Source organism: Babylonia areolata, chromosome 24 (assembly GCF_041734735.1).
Source record: "Babylonia areolata isolate BAREFJ2019XMU chromosome 24, ASM4173473v1, whole genome shotgun sequence".
NCBI classification, from domain to species: Eukaryota; Metazoa; Mollusca; class Gastropoda; order Neogastropoda; family Buccinidae; genus Babylonia; species Babylonia areolata.
The window spans coordinates 5,168,649-5,185,830 of record NC_134899.1 but is presented as its reverse complement, the minus strand read 5'-3'; the positions used below and the strand labels follow the sequence as shown (position 1 = coordinate 5,185,830).

General features: G+C 41.6%; 1 protein-coding gene across 3 annotated transcripts in view; it reads right to left on the bottom strand.

The window, feature by feature from the left end:
- The window catches only part of LOC143299236 (uncharacterized), a 52,990-nt gene that overhangs the window by 33,838 nt on the left and 1,970 nt on the right, over window positions 1–17,182 (bottom strand). For 2 of the 3 annotated variants that reach the window (XM_076612441.1, XM_076612443.1), the window contains exons 2-4: window positions 11,618–12,129; window positions 6,918–7,026; window positions 2,728–2,844 (exon numbers count right to left, since the gene is read on the bottom strand). In XM_076612441.1, coding sequence (XP_076468556.1) covers window positions 2,728–2,844; window positions 6,918–7,026; window positions 11,618–11,965 — 574 coding nt within the window. In that variant the 5' untranslated portion in view covers window positions 11,966–12,129. The remainder of the gene's footprint in view (window positions 1–2,727; window positions 2,845–6,917; window positions 7,027–11,617; window positions 12,130–17,182) is intronic. The other variant, XM_076612442.1, reaches the window with a different exon arrangement.

Below are 17,182 nucleotides of genomic sequence, written 5' to 3'. Positions count from 1 at the left end.
TCTCTCTCTCTCTCTCTCTCTCTCTCTCTCTCTCTATATATATATATATATATAATGTTTTCATTTATATTTTTCTTTACTGATGTCACATCTTAATATTTATGGAATGTTGACTGCACTGTTCTAACCAATCTTTTCACAGTATATACCTGTTTTATCCACACACACACACACACACACACACACACACACACACACACAATGTATATATATATATACACACATACATGTGCTTGCACAAACATTACATGTCAAATACCACTCACAGTGAAAAGACGTTAAATAAAGTACATATTCATGAAGATTACAAAAGGATACTTGTGTTCATGTAAGCACTCACACTCACATGCACTTACACACAAAAAATAAACTTGTTTACATGACACACACTTGCACTGACGCTCGCACACATTAGTAAGCATGTGTACATGATAAACACTGCACTCAAAATACACACCCACATACATGAGTGAGCATGTGTAAATACTACATAACAAACACTTGCACTCTAACATACACACCCACACACATCAGTGAGCATGTGTACAAAAACAGAATTGCACTCTCACTAACACGCATGAACATTTTCAGAAGCATGCATCCATGGCACATTTGCACTCACACCAACTCACACACACACACACACACACACACACACACACATCATTAAGTAAGTTTCCTTGCACTCAGCTACACACACACACACACACACACACACACACACATCATTAAGTAAGTTTCCTTGCACTCACACACACACACACACACACACACACACACACACTACACACATCAGCAAGCATGCGCCTATGACACACACTTGCGCTCACATGCACACACACATCCGCATCAATAAGCACGAGTCCATGACACACAACTGCCCTCAGACAAACATCCACCCACACACATTAGTAAGCAAAAGCACATGACAGATATCAGCTTAAGAGAGAGAGAGAGATAAACAGAGAGAGGGGGAGGAGGGGGGAGAGAGAGATAAAGTGAGAGAGACATTGAGAGAGGGGGAGAGGAGTAAGAGAGAGATTCAAGATTCAAGATTAAAAAACTTTATTACTCAAGGATAAAGATTTTAGGCATCACCCAGTCTTCCAATCTGTCCTTGTGACAACAATTACGAGGGTCATTCAATAAATAAGGTGAATTTTTCGGTATAAGGACTTCTAATACAGATAGAAGCTTACTTTTTTTTCTTTTTTTTTCAACGTAGTCTCCCAGCACTGTAACACACTTTTCCCACCTGTGCACAAGCTTCCGTATTCCCTCAGCGTAAAAATCTTTGGACTGATGTCTCAGCCAGTCGCTCACAACACTTTTGATTTCATCGTCACTTTCAAACTTTGTGCCTCTCGTGAACGCTTTCAAGGGACCAAACAGGTGAAAGTCTGAAGGGGCAAGGTCTGGGCTGTAAGGGGGATGAGGGAGCAGTTCCCAGCCCAGCTCGTTGATGGTCTGCACCGTTCGGGCTGCTGTGTGAGGCCTTGCGTTGTCATGATGCAAGATGACTCCTTCTGACTGATGACCCCTGCGTTTGTTCTTCATGTCTTTCTTGACCTGCCTCAGCAGTTCACAGTAGTTGGCACTGTTCACAGTGCTTCCTTTCTCAAGGAATGAAATGGTGATTGGGCCTTGCATATCCCAAAAAACGGTGAGCATCACCTTCCTCGTGGACCGCTGGGACTTGAACTTTCACTGGAGAGCCTACGTGCTTCCACTCCATGGACTGCCATTGACTCATAGTGCCAAACCCATGTCTCGTCACATGTGACCACCTTCTTCAGAAACTCATCACCATCCTTCTCATAGCGGCAGAGACACTGCTGGGACAACTCGACCCTCCTCTGTTTGTGCTCTGGAGTAAGCATCTTTGGCACCCACCGGCAGCTGACCTTCGAGTAGCCAAGGTCATCATGGACAATTTTGTGTGCTGTCCCAACAGATAAGCTCAAAGTCCTTGCAATGTCATCCACTGTCACCCTTCTGTCAGACTGAATGAGGTCATTGACTGATTCGATCACCTCAGGAGACCTCACTTCTGTAGGCCTTCCAGGCCTGTCTTCATCCTCAACACTGCTCCGTCCTTCTTTAAACAATTTAGCCCACTTGTAGACATTTTTTCGGCTGAAACATGTGGCACCATACACAGTTGACATTCTCCTATGAATTTCAACTGGTTTGCACCCTTCAGCAACCAAAAACTTGATAACTGACCGCTGTTAAATCCTGGAGCATGCTTCTTGGTCGGCCATCTTTGTTAATCGCCAAAACTCTCAAAGTTTTTTTTAATCTGCAAAACAAATTAAATCCATGTGAAAAAGAAGTAAAACAAACAAAAAAAAAAAAAAAAGTAAGCTTCTATCTGTATTAGAAGTCCTTATACCGAAAAATTCACCTTATTTATTGAATGACCCTCGTACAATAAGAACATTAACGATAACGCCAAAAAATTAATAATTTTGTTAACACTGCTACATCCACTGCTACTACAACGAAGAATGATCACCACTATCATCATTAACATCGTAAAAAGTAATAAAACGAACACATTCATACATTCATATCCATACACATGCACACATTCTCTCCACCCAACACACACACATACACACACACACACACACACCTAAAAACACACACACATATACTTATGCACATACAGAGACATGACCGAGAGAGAGAGAGAGGGAGAGAGAGAGAGAATTGTTGAGTCACCATAGTCCCTGCCAACGACAGTCAAAAACATCAAGCCTGCAGTGACGATGTAGATCAGTGACAGCCACCAGCCAAACAACAGTGTGTACAGCACATTGAAGGGCCGGAAAGTGACAACTGCAACAAGCAATTGGAGGAACAATTACACAGTTTGTGTGTGTGTGTGTGTGTGTGTGTGTGTGTGTAAGCATGCATGTGTGTGTCAAGTCAAAATGATCTTTACTGAGGGTAAAAGAATAAGCTTATACAGCTTTTTTATATCCTACCCTCAGAAAAAAAAGAAAGAATTTTTTTTTTTTAATTAAAAAAGGAAGAAATGGGGGAAGTGGGGGTCTGGAAAGGATAATATGGAAATAAACAATTACAAGAAACACACACAAATTCTACCGAGAACAACAACAACAACAACAGAAATAATACAAGCGTAAATAGCAATAAATTTACATATGATACTGACACGATTACAACATGCAGTGCAACATTCTTACATCATTAACTCTGTGTGTGTGCATGCGTGCGTGTGTGCATGCGTGCGTGCGTGCGTGCATCCGTGTGTGTGTGTGTGTGTGTGTGTGTGTGTGTGTGTGTGTGTTTGCTTGCATGCATGAGTGCATGCATCTGTGTATGTGTAAAACATATTTTGTGGGGCTTTTTGTTGTTGTTGTTGTTGATGTAATGACATACTATTTGCAAGCAGGATTATCATCTTGTTGTGTGTGTGTATGCATTTTTTTCATTCTGTTTGTATTTACTTTGTTTTCATGTACCGCTGCATGCCATGATGTAAGCAGTACTGTTGTTTATACACACTCTTTCAGGAGGCACTCAGAGCTCTCTATATGGGAAATTTATGCCAGGTAAAGAAAACTACATATATCAATAATGATGATAAAGATATAATCCCCCCCCCCCCTCCCATGCCTCCCCCCACTAACTCCCCCCCCCCCCCCCCAATCCTCTGTCCTCCAGAAAAGGAACAAAAGGTTACCAACATCCTTATCAAACTTTTGATAAGCAGCAACAGGGCAAAATTTCTCTCTCTCTCTCTCTCTCTCTCTCTCTCTATATATATATATAATGCACAGACCCAGAAAACTGTTTTCAAACAAAGCCAGGTGATCACATTTTTGATGACACAGTTTTCTTATCAGAACCATCCCCCTCCAAGTACGCTCCTCAAAGTAGAGCACCTGTCTCTGTGACTCCCCTCCACCCCCACCCCCACCTCCACCCGCTGCCCACAAACCCCACCCTCCCATCACCCACATCCTCCTATCCTTAATGCACACCCCACAACCCCCCCCCCCCACTCCCTTCCCCTCCCGCAACCCCTCCTGAACCTCACCAATCCCCCCCCCCCACCCCCTCTCCTGAATTGCTGGGCTACAACTCTTTTGGACGGGTATTCAGGCCTGAAACAGCCCCTTTACTGTCTGCTGAACTATACACAACAGATTTGATTTGATTTGATTTGACTTGAACTATCAGGACTCCACCCCCTCAAACAACAGAACCTTCACTACACCTAGAACCCGGCATGAAAGAAATTGACCTCAAAGGCAAAAACCGATAGGTTATTAACCCCACAGCTGCGATTCCCATGGGGTTTTTTTTTTTTTTTTTTTTAATGTACATGGTGATCTTTTTTCTTCTTCTTTTTAAAAAAAACTTTTTTTAAACCAAGAAGTTTTGATAGCCATGATCCAATTTTTGTCAAGGCATGTTTTGGATACCATTGTGGTCCAAAGAGTGAACCCTGTCGCAGGTTGCTGGATCTTTGAATCAGAAATTTTCTTCCTAAAAATTGCGTTTAATCTAACGTACTTACCGTGACCCACTGGCGCTTTTTCCAGCAGGAATCCAGACCCCTGCCAGAGTCTGCACCAGTGAGTCACGCTAAAGTATGTGTAATTAAAAGCATATTTTGATGTTATTTGTGTGTATCTGCGGCTGCCTTCACCTCTACACTCCATCTCGCTCACTATGATCGGCTTCGGATCCACTCTGTTTACGCATACCCAGATTCAAACACTCGACTGTTGGCTGCCGTTCTTTCTCTGTCTCTGGACCTTGCAATTGGAATGAACTTCCTCTTTCACTTCGTCAAGTCTCCACACTCAGCTCTTTCAAGTCCGGCCTTAAAACCCACCTCTTCCCAAAACAGCCTCCCTTGCCTGCCTCTTCCTTGTCTTCAGTTTCTACAGTTTTAGAGTTATGCATGCGTGTGAATGACTGCTGCGAAAGCGCTTTGATTTGTGTCTGCACAAGATTCAGCGCTATATAAATACCATTATTATTATTATTATTATTATTATCAACACAGATTCCAGCACAAAGCAGATCTGCACAACTGTTGACTCTGGGGGGTCAGGAGCAGCCACGCTATTCATCCCATGGGGTGTTGCTGGGATGTGAACTTCACGAGTTCAGTAAAGAAAGCTAAGGCACAATCTTCAAAGTTTTCATGCATGACAGACAAAACTATTATTCTTTTGCTCGAGCTTGTGATTTTACATTTATCATGCTGCCTGTCTATTTTTGGAGCAAATGGAAAATCTTTCTCTGGACACTTCTTTAAAAGTGGGGTTTTTTTTTATATCAAGGTATGTACTTGCACAATCTGTTTTTAAACACACACACACACACACACACACACACACACACACACTAACACACACACTAACACAAACAAATGTATACACATGTACACATACATCCACACACACACACACACATACAAATGTGCACAAACACAAATGTGCACACACGCACAAGCATGCACACACACGCACACACACATTCACACACATCCATATACATGTACAAACACATGCATACACAGTATGCATACATACATACATACACACACACACACACAAACGTGCACAAACACACACACACACACACAGTGAACATATATGTATGCATACATACACACACAAATGCCCCCCCACCCCCCACCCCCCTCCACACACCTATGAAACTCGTGCTCCTGCTCAACTAGGAACAAGTGTGTCTCTTTCATTGATAACTCTACAGTGCATCCTAGTGAGACCACTGAGAGACTGGTCCAAACCAGACAAGAGTGGGGTGGTGGATCTTCATTGCTGAGGGCGTACAGGGCAGTAAGGTGGTGAACATCACAACAAGACAACGCCAGCAACATTCATCTTCAGATCAAGAAACGATCCTTGAATACAGCAACAGTGCCTTTCCGGGTTGCTCGAAATGCCATATGACCAAAGTCAGATCACAGTTGCAAAAGGACCCGTCCCCGTCCCCCGTCCCCGTCCCCGTACCCATCCCCGTGGTATGCAAATGATATTCAGTGATCTGAAGTATTTCACTTAATGTCATTATGTCTCTGTCAAGGAGGTCTGCAAGTCAGGACAGGCAATGACGCTGATGGGGCCTTACATTATACACAACACATTTACATAACCTGGTGACCTAACCTGTTCATGTGCTACAAAAGCAGGATTCATGAATATTTATTGCATGAACTTGATATGAACAATAGCAGTTACATATCCAGACACAGATATAATTAACAATCATAATTATGATAGGAATGATAATAATCCAAATAATAATAATATTATTATTTATTTTCAGTCTAATATCATCATCTTAGATGAACAGCCTATAAATAAATAAACGAATGAATAGATATAATCATGTGACTGAGCTTTAACGCGCATAACCATTGTTACCCTCCCCGTGTTGCCAACCATACTCAAAAGGCGTGCATGCAGGATATCTTCTTGTTTTCAAGACCCATGAACACTGACATGGATTACTGGATAATCAACATGTGCATTTGATCTTTTGTATGCACATATACATGAAGGGGGTTCAGGCACTAGCAGCTCTGCACATCTGTTGATGTGGGGGATCAGAAAAATCTCCACCCTTAACTCACCAGGTGCTGTGACCAGGATTTGAACCCAGGACCCTCAGACTGAAAGTTTAACCCTTTAACCACATGGCCATTGCATCCGTCCTGTCCCCCGTTTAAAATAACTTTTGTGAATAGACATTGAATCAATGACCACAAGCACACATTCTCACACACACACACACATGCACGCACACACACACAATGTACACACACACACGCATGCACACATGCACGCAAACACACACACGCACACACAAACGTACACACACACCCACGCCTAGTTACGTACTTCTGGAGGGCTTGACTTTGTTGATGTCAGAGTACAGATCCTGAACAATCTCAGACCTGGTGCTGATGGGACGCGCTGTCACGTGACTCTTCCATTTCTTCAGACCAAACTGACACACAGGCAAACACACACAGTGCGATTCATGCAATTAAACACATGCACGTTTAAAGAGAAACAACACACACACACACACACAGACACACACACACACACACATATATATACATTTACATACACACACCACATATAAAATCAAAAAACAAGCTGTGACTTGAAAACTGTTTCATATTACTAACCTGAATGCATTCTTCCAACTACAAATGACAGTACAAAAACGAATATGTACAATACCTCCAACTAGCAGACAATTTACCCCCCCCCCCCCCCCCCCCACACAAACACACACACACACACACACTGTGACGCACCTGCACAAGCACATTTTAAATACTGATTTGATTAACTGATATTTCAAATATAATCATGACCTAAAATGACACCTAAATTCTAAACATAAGTTTCAGTTTCCGCTTCAGTTTCAAGGAGGTGTCAAAATGTGTGGACTGATCCATATACACTACGCCACGTGTGCTTGAAGATCAGAAAATAAGCAGATGCCTGAACTTTGGATAAACCCAACATGCAGGTCAGGCTTTGAGATAAAAACGTAACAAACAATGAACAGCCTACCACTGTACCACCTGCCTCCATCCACCCACTATAGTTGTCACTGTGTGGGGTTCGTCCGTCGGGATCAACGAGGACCATCTAGTCATCCTAGGGGTGGGTGGGTTGGCCTCTGTGGTTGCGCAGATGACTGGTCAGGCCAATCCGCGCCCGGAAGGTTCTTACGCAGTGTGGACAGGGGATGGTGGCGGCTGTCGGGGACTTGCTGGCACTGCTGGCACTGCTTTTCCTGCGTTGCTCTGCTGCAGTGATTCTGTTGGCCTCACAGGATTTGGCGCCTTTGTGGACAGGTGAACGCCACTTTGGTCTGTCCATTGCATTCAGCTCCCATGTGTCGTGGCTGATGTTGAAGGCCTTCAGAGAGTCACTACTATCGTACACAACTACAGAACGGCATCCTCACTGCAAACTCCTTGGATCAATGGAACGCACACAGGTTGACAATAGTGTGTACTTTTTCTGGCACTGGTCTGTAAGCCAGAGCAAAGACTCAGGTTCACTGGAAGATCTTTTCTGAGTGTCAGCTGTGACATGAATCAGAACTGGTTACTTTTAACTGTGTTTTTATTACACTGAGTGTTGTGAGGGGCCTGTGGCTACAGTGGGGAATCAACATCTCTTGATTGACCCCCTCCTCTTCTTCTTCCCCCCTCCCCTCTTTCCCTCTCCTTCCAGGCTTTGCAACTCATTACAGCAAGGCCTTAACCGATTGGTTAAAGTCAAGCAGACCAATCCCAAACAAGCAGAGATGGACAACACACATTGCTTGAGCACACACTGTCCACAGACACTAGCATCTTACAATAGTGACTGTGCACTGTCTTCCCGCCAAACCTGACTGCTCCCACAGAGATCAACAACTGGGGACACTGACCAGGAGAGAGTGGGGATGAGAGGAGAGGTAAGGGAGGGATGGGGGAAGGGGGGAGGGGGCTGAAGAAAGAGACAAAGACAGCGGGCGGTGAGCAGTTGGGAAAACATCCTGATCCAGTCAGTATCTCTCTGGAAGGTGGCAGAATGGCAACGACGCTTGTCTGCCAATACAGAGTCCACGAGGGTCTGGGTTCAAACCCCGGTGTCGCCCTTTCTCCCAAGTTTGACTGGAAAATCAAACTGAGTGTCTGGTCATTCGGATGACAGGATAAACCAATGGCCTGTGTACAGCATGCACTTAGCACACTGGAAAGGAACCCATGTCAACGAGAGTGTTGTCCTCAGGCAAAATTCTGTCAAGAAGAAATCCACTCTGATAGGTACACAAATATATATGTACATGCACTCAAGGCCTGACATAACGCACTGGGTTATTCTGCTGGTCAGGCATTTGCCTAGCAGATGGGATGTATCATGCACAGTGATGCCTCCTTCAGTGCCTAGCAGATGGGATGCAGCATAATCAGTGACGCCTCCTTCAGTGCCTAGCAGACGGCATGAAGCATATACAGTGACACCTCCTTCAGTGCCTAGCAGATGGCATGCAGCATATACAGTGATGCCTCCTTCAGTGCCTAGCAGACGGCATGCAGCATATACAGTGATGCCTCCTTCAGTGCCTAGCAGATGGGATGCAGCATATACAGTGATGCCTCCTTCAGTGCCTAGCAGATGGGATGCAGCATATACAGTGATGCCTCCTTCAGTGCCTAGCAGATGGGATGCAGCATATACAGTGATGCCTCCTTCAGTGCCTAGCAGATGGGATGCAGCATGCACAGTGACACCTCCTTCAGTGCCTAGCAGATGGGATGCAGCATATACAGTGATGCCTCCTTCAGTGCCTAGCAGATGGGATGCAGCATATACAGTGATGCCTCCTTCAGTGCCTAGCAGATGGGATGCAGCATATACAGTGATGCCTCCTTCAGTGCCTAACAGATGGGATGCAGCATAATCAGTGACGCCTCCTTCAGAAACTGAAACTCAAGTCTCAGATGTTGTGGTCCCAGCCCTGCTAACTTGACTGCTGCTGACATGGGTGATGGAACCTTATTTTAATGTCAGAGCTTCGCCTGCTGGCTTTGCTTGCAGTTTATGCACATGTAGGAACCTGGAAACAGTTTTAATGAAACAAACTTTGACGCCCAAGCAATGCTCGGACACAGGGTGGATGAGTTACTGTGAGTGTTTCACCTGCTGGATGAGTATGGGGATTATCACGTTGATCATGACTGCAGATTTGTTGACTTCTGTTGTATTGCTGCCTAATGTTTACACCACACTTACAGCGAAATATCATCCATTATACACTGATCTCATTTCATAGTGACTTATGATTTATTGTACACTGACCTTATTTCACAGTGAAATATGATTCACTGCACACTGACCTTATTTCATAGTGAAATATGATTCACTGTACACTGACCTTATTTCATAGTGAAATATGATTTATTGTACACTGACCTTATTTCATAGTGAAATATGATTTATTGTACACTGACCTTATTTCACAGTGAAATATGATTTATTGTACACTGACCTTATTTCATAGTGAAATATGATTTATTGTACGCTGACCTTATTTCACAGTGAAATATGATTCACTGTACACTGATCTGTCCATGAAATTCTCCTGCATGTCGGAAGGTGGGATTGAGATGTTGTATTTACAAAGATTTCCTTTTGGAAGCAAAGAACAAAGCAAACTTATCCAACCTGGCCAATAAAGAAACTAGCGTTCAGTTCTACTTCTTTCTTTTTTCTTCTTCTTTTCTGCTCCCTTCCCCCTCTCCATCTTTTAAATTCTTTCTTTCTACTCAGTTGTATCACTAACCTAGATTCAGGTCAGTGGCACTGTTTCCATCTTTCTTTCCTTATCTGTATTCTGTGCGAGAGAGAGAGAGAAGAGAGAGAGAGAGAGAGAGAGAGAGAGAGAGTTGTGTGTGTGTGTGGTGTGATGTGTGTGTGTGATGTGTGTGTGTGTGTGTGTGTGTGTGTGTGGTGTGTGTGTGTGTGTGTGTGTGTGTGTGTGTGTGTGTGTGTGTGTGTGTTTCAGAACACAAACCCAAAAGATGAAGAAACCCATGATGATCACATATATATCAATCTATAATCTACAACAAAATGTTTGTGCCAGACTGAGAAATTGGAGAGAAGGGGGCACAGAGCAGGAGAGGGGGGGGAGAGAGAGAGAGAGAGAGAGAGAGAGAGAGGCTGAGCAAAAGAGAAATAAACAGAGAGGTGCACATTTGACTGATTAACAATTTGATTGACTGACTGACTCACTTGGCTGGCTGGTTAAACAATTTAACTGTTTCTTTCTTCTTTTTTTCTTCTTCAGATTTTTTGTTTTTGTTTTTGTTTTGTTTTTTGCAATAATAAAAGAAGAAAAAGGTACTTTTTTTCTTTCTTTTTAAAAAATATGTTTTACTTTTAAATGAATTAATAATACATGGATAGGCTTATTGATTCAAAAGTTCAATGCAATGAACCTCCTCCCCCACTATCCACCTCACTCCCATGCACCCCATTCCAACCGAACCTAAATGTTATAAAAAAAAAAAAAAATCAGACATTACAAAAAAAAAACAAAAACCAAACAAATCTCTGCTCATATCATATTTCTTTAAAATGGCTGATTCATCAAGTGCTGGAAGATCGAAAAGAGTGACCATCATTTTTTTTTTTAAACAACATTCTATTCCATTCAAACCAAATATATAACTGGATCAGCAATCAAATTCACTTGCCTGATTTTTTGCTTTTGTTTTTGATCAATAAGACCATCAGTCAGTTAGTTCAGTAAACAACAGTGCTAAAAGAACAGAGTAACAACAACCACTAAAGATGTTTGAAATTTTGTGTGCTTCAATTTCATTCTCAGGACCCCTGAAAATGGAGTATGGCTGCCTACATGGCAGGGTAAAATGGTCATACACGTAAAAGCCCACTTGTATACATACAAGTGAACGTGGGAGTTGCAGCCCACAAACGAAGAAGAAGAATTCTCAGGGACATCTGTTAAGTTCAGCAAAAGACAGTTTGAAAGGAACAGAAGGAGGGAAATCACTTACTTTGTAGTTATTGGAGATTCTGTGTGCTTCAATTACGTTCTCAGGAACCACCACATACGTCTTCTCCCAACTCTCACACTCTCCATGAGGACCTGTTCCACTGACAGAGAGTCGAGCTCTCGTGTGGCCACCCGATGCACCCAGAGTGTGTCGGTCACCGGACCCACCCAGGGTATGTCGGTTACTGGCCATCAGGTGAGGCAGTGCTTCGTTTTCAATGATCACTGTGATGTCTGTGTCGCCTCCCCCTTTTCCATCTGTGGTGGACAGTTGACCAGACTCCTCTCCTGTGGCGGGGTCTTTGGGGTCTGGCTCTGCGCCCTTTGAGGTCTGACCTTGCACCGGCATTCTTGGTGCCTGTGATGGTGACTTCCTCTGCCTGTAAACGGTGACCAGCTTACATTCAACACTTGCTTCAATGTTCTCAGAGCCGATGGAAACTGCTGCACATTTGGTGTTGTAGTGATTCGCACATCAGTTGTTTTCTCAACATGGTAATTGCTTCAGCACTGCTGCACACAGAAAAAAAAAAGAATAATAAATGCAAGAACATTCATCTACAATATCAGCTAGCTGACACCGGAGATTAGAAAAGAGAGATAAACCACTCGCGGCAGGCCCCTTCTTACTGTCTATAACAGTGCTGAAGCCGTTTTGGGGCGCACACGCAGTGCGGAAGGGTGGGGGTAAATCACCCTCTCCTTCCCCACCTGAAGGAAACTGGTCGGTTCTGACAGTTCAGCTGCAGTAAAGCGAAAGTTAAGTTATGCCTGGAATTTCCCACGTGTAGTAAGATTCGCTGTATACAATGAAAACCGATTCATTTTTGCTTGGTTTTTAGCACGTTTGCATCTGCTTGAATGTAGATAATATAAAAAGAAAATAAAGCAGCTCCCCCCACCACCAACTCCCCCCCCCCACCCCCCACCCCCACCCCAATGTTGCACATGAGAGAGAGAGTTATAAATTATTGAACTGCGTTTTCGTAACGCTACTTTTTCTTCACACTTTCTGGTTTACATCACCATTTCTTCAAAAAAAAAAAAATATATATATATATATCAAAACATAAAACACATATTCAGCTCTGTCTCTCTTCTAACATCTGTCTATACATACATACATGCATACATGAATACATACATACATAATTTCATATAGATCTATCAGTATGTAAATCTAAATCTATCTATATGTACATAATCATATATATAATTCATATATATACGAACGCTTCATGTTGCCCGAGCAGACCGTTGTATTGTGCTCTATCTCTCTCTCTAAGTCTCTGTCTCTGTCTCTCTCTCTCGGGAGTTTTACACGATTCTGTACTTGTATGTGTTCGTGACGAAGGTATTTATTCAGACTTTTTTCAGTGTCCAAGAGGGGTTAAACAAGGTTGTATGCTAAGCTCACAGCTGTTTTCCTTTTTCATCGGTGAATTGGCAGTGGAGTTATCAAAGAAGGGGAGACATGGAATACAAATGATACCTGGCGCAACAGATTTGCTCTTAATGCTATTTGCTGATGATGTTGTTCTCTTGTCTGACACACCCATAGGGTTACAAAATCAATTAAATGCCCTTAAGCAAGAAACAGACAGACTACAACAAACAGTGAATCTCGATAAGACCAATATTATAGTTTTCCGCAATGGAGGTCATCTTTCGACTCGTGAAAAATGGTGCTGTGGTGATAGGGAAATAAAAGTAACCAATACATATAAATATTTAGGAATGTTATTCACAACAAAATTGAGTTTGACATCTGCGTGGGATGAAGCCAACAGAAAAGGGAAAAAAGGTGTAATCCAAATTATAAAATCACTCAGGAGACTGCGTTCGACTGACGCTTTCCTTTAGTTTGGGCGGGGCAAAGGCAGCTCATGAATAATGAATGCGTGTCGTGGTGCCGGCTGCCTGGCTTCAGCAATTTCTGCAAGTAGTTTATCTCTATTTTCTAATCTCCGCTGACACTTACAGAAATATAAACATATTGAAGCAAAAGGTAATTGCCAGTTAAGTGAAACGTATACAAAAAAAAAGATAAATCATGGATAGTACACTCAGTCTAGCTTTAGGCTGTACGCTTAAAGCAGACAAATCTCACATTGACATATATTTAATAATTTATGTATATCTATAGGCTACCGATACCCAAATCCAACCCACTGTCTCCTTCTTCTTATCCCTGTTTACTTTTTTAGTACAAGTGGGCCTTACCAGTATGGCCATTTTTATCCCACCATTTAGACAGCCATCATTTTTACCATTTAGACAGCCATCATTTTTACCCCACCATTTAGACAGCCATCATTTTTAACCCCACCATTTAGACAGCCATCATTTTTACCCCATCATTTAGACAGCCATCATTTTTACCCCATCATTTAGACAGCCATCATTTTTACCATTTAGACAGCCATCATTTTTAACCCCACCATTTAGACAGCCATCATTTTTACCATTTAGACAGCCATCATTTTTAACCCCACCATTTAGACAGCCATCATTTTTACCCCACCATTTAGACAGCCATCATTTTTACCATTTAGACAGCCATCATTTTTAACCCCACCATTTAGACAGCCATCATTTTTACCCAACCATTTAGACAGCCATCATTTTTACCATTTAGACAGCCATCATTTTTACCCAACCATTTAGACAGCCATCATTTTTACCATTTAGACAGCCATAGTTTTTACCCCACCATTTAGACAGCCATCATTTTTATCCCACCATTTAGACAGCCATCATTTTTACCCCACCATTTAGACAGCCATCATTTTTACCCCACCATTTAGACAGCCATCATTTTTAACCCCACCATTTAGACAGCCATCATTTTTACCCCACCATTTAGACAGCCATCATTTTTACCCCATCATTTAGACAGCCATCATTTTACCATTTAGACAGCCATCATTTTTAACCCCACCATTTAGACAGCCATCATTTTACCCCACCATTTAGACAGCCATCATTTTTACCATTTAGACAGCCATCATTTTTACCCCACCATTTAGACAGCCATCATTTTTACCATTTAGACAGCCATCATTTTTACCCCATCATTTAGGCAGCCATCATTTACCATTTAGACAGCCATCATTTTTACCCCATCATTTAGACAGCCATCATTTTTACCCCATCATTTAGGCAGCCATCATTTACCATTTAGACAGCCATCATTTTTAACCCCACCATTTAGACAGCCATCATTTTTACCCCACCATTTAGACAGCCATCATTTTTAACCCCACCATTTAGTCAGCCACCATTTTTAACCCCGTCATTTAGACAGCCATCATTTAACCCCATCATTTTGACAGCCATAATTTTTAACCCCACCATTTAGACAGCCATCAATTTTACCATTTAGACAGCCATCATTTTTACCCCATCATTTAGGCAGCCATACTTCATTTTCGGGACAGTGCATGCTGGATAAGATCCTGTCTCCATAAAGCTTTACTGAATACATACACTGACATGGATTACAGGATCTTCATGTATCTATCTGATCTTCTGCATGCATACATATGATGAGGATTATTGACTCCAAGGTGCACATGTGTCATTCTGGGAGATTGGGAAAATCGCAAACCTTAACTCACCATATGCTGACCTAAAGCCAAGGTTCAGTGGGCCAAGGAGAAAAATGTTCTGGTTTGAAAAGAAAAAAAGAAAAAAGAAAAAGAGACTTGTTTCTTTTCTGACATGTACTTGCTGCCTATGGCAACTGCTTTTACTCAAGTGTCCTGTATCATGGTATCCATGGTTTTAAAGGCAAATAAAACAACAACAAAAAAAGAAAAAGAAAAAAAAAGGGGAAATTAAATCAACACAACAACAACAAATTTCCGATAAATCTTTCAGTTCCTGTTATAATATTGACAACATGTTTGCATAAATTTCTAAAACAACAAAAGAGCAAATTTCAATGATCATGTCCAAATTTGTCTTAAAAGAAATCCAAATTTTGCTTCAATACCACTGGTCTTTTCTGCACAAACATGGCAAAAAGCCAATCAGAATTTCAGAAGGTGAAACAACACCTAACAAATGATATAAAAACAATTAAAAAAATCAAGATAACTGTTCAACTCCCCTTAAATCCATTCTATTAAAATGTATGATGGAAAAAGGAGAAATAACAGCACTAGCAGTACTTTCATTCAACACCATTTTAGATGGACATGGAAGAAAGCACCTCAGCAGATTAATTTCAGTTCAGTTTCTCAAGAAGGCATCACAGTGTTCAGACAAATCCATACGCTACACTACATCTGCTAAGCAGATGCCTGACTAGCAGTGTAACCCAACACTCAGGCCTTGAGAAGTTGAGGGGAAAAAAAAGATACATGAATAAATAAATGGATAAGTCATCAATTTATTGAATAAATGAATTAAAACAGATAAATATATTAATCTGAAAATAAAATATAAAATGAAAATAAGTAAGCAAATGGATACAAAAATAAAATTAAATGTACAAAAAAACAAAAACAAAAACAAAACACAAAAACACACACACCAAAAACAACAACAAAAATTCAGCTACAGAGGACTTCACTAAAGCACTTAAAGTCTCAAGAATGTGCAGATGAGATTTTTTTCAATCAGTAGTGCAGAGATGGGTGGTGTTGAGCAGTCTGCGGCTGGCATTAGAAGTGGGAGACATACCTCTTTTTTTTTTTTTTTAAATCCGTAACCCCTCAAACTGGGTATACACACACAGAAAAAAAGTCTACAGTTATTCCATAGAATCAATCACACTGCAACTAGCACAGGTGCAAGAACAGTTCTTGCCTCCAAAATATTTCAGTCTTGGTTCAACCAAGATACACCAGTCTTCAACACTTCATGATCAAGAAACACAACTGATGATCTGTATGACTGTGGTTTGTATTTTGTACCAAAATGTCAAGTGTCAAGCTCAAATGTCATCAGCAGTGTTACAAAGTTTAATTACTAATTACCTATGGACTTCAGCTGCTGCCAAACTACCAGATGATCAAAAGAATAACAATTACATGAATGACACCTCGATGACATAACATCATACTTTTCTACCCAGGCCTGTGGCCGTAACACTGGTGATAACAGGTCGTGTGGTTCAGAATGTAAACTTGCCATTGACAGCAGTTACTGTTCAGTGTTGCAAAAGTGACTATCTCTCAAAGTGCTGAAAGGTCAATAAACATATTATCATTATGCACTGTAAAACTGACACACCTATCAAACTGCTCAAAGGTCAATAAACATATATATATATATATATATATATATATATATATATATATATATATATATATATATATATACACTAACAGATGGGCATAATTGTTGTTATGTAGAGATTTTGGAAATGGCTCACAGGTGCAAACAGCAGGTGATGAAAAAACCATGACCTGTTTTCATGGGTTACATCATTTCATCAGTGACAATTTAGAAAGCTGACTGCTCATTGCACTAAACCAGTGCTGGAGCAAAGTGGCCTCTTCCTGAGCTGCATGCCATCAGGCCATGTCATCTGGCTGCTCAGTGATGAGATTTTCAG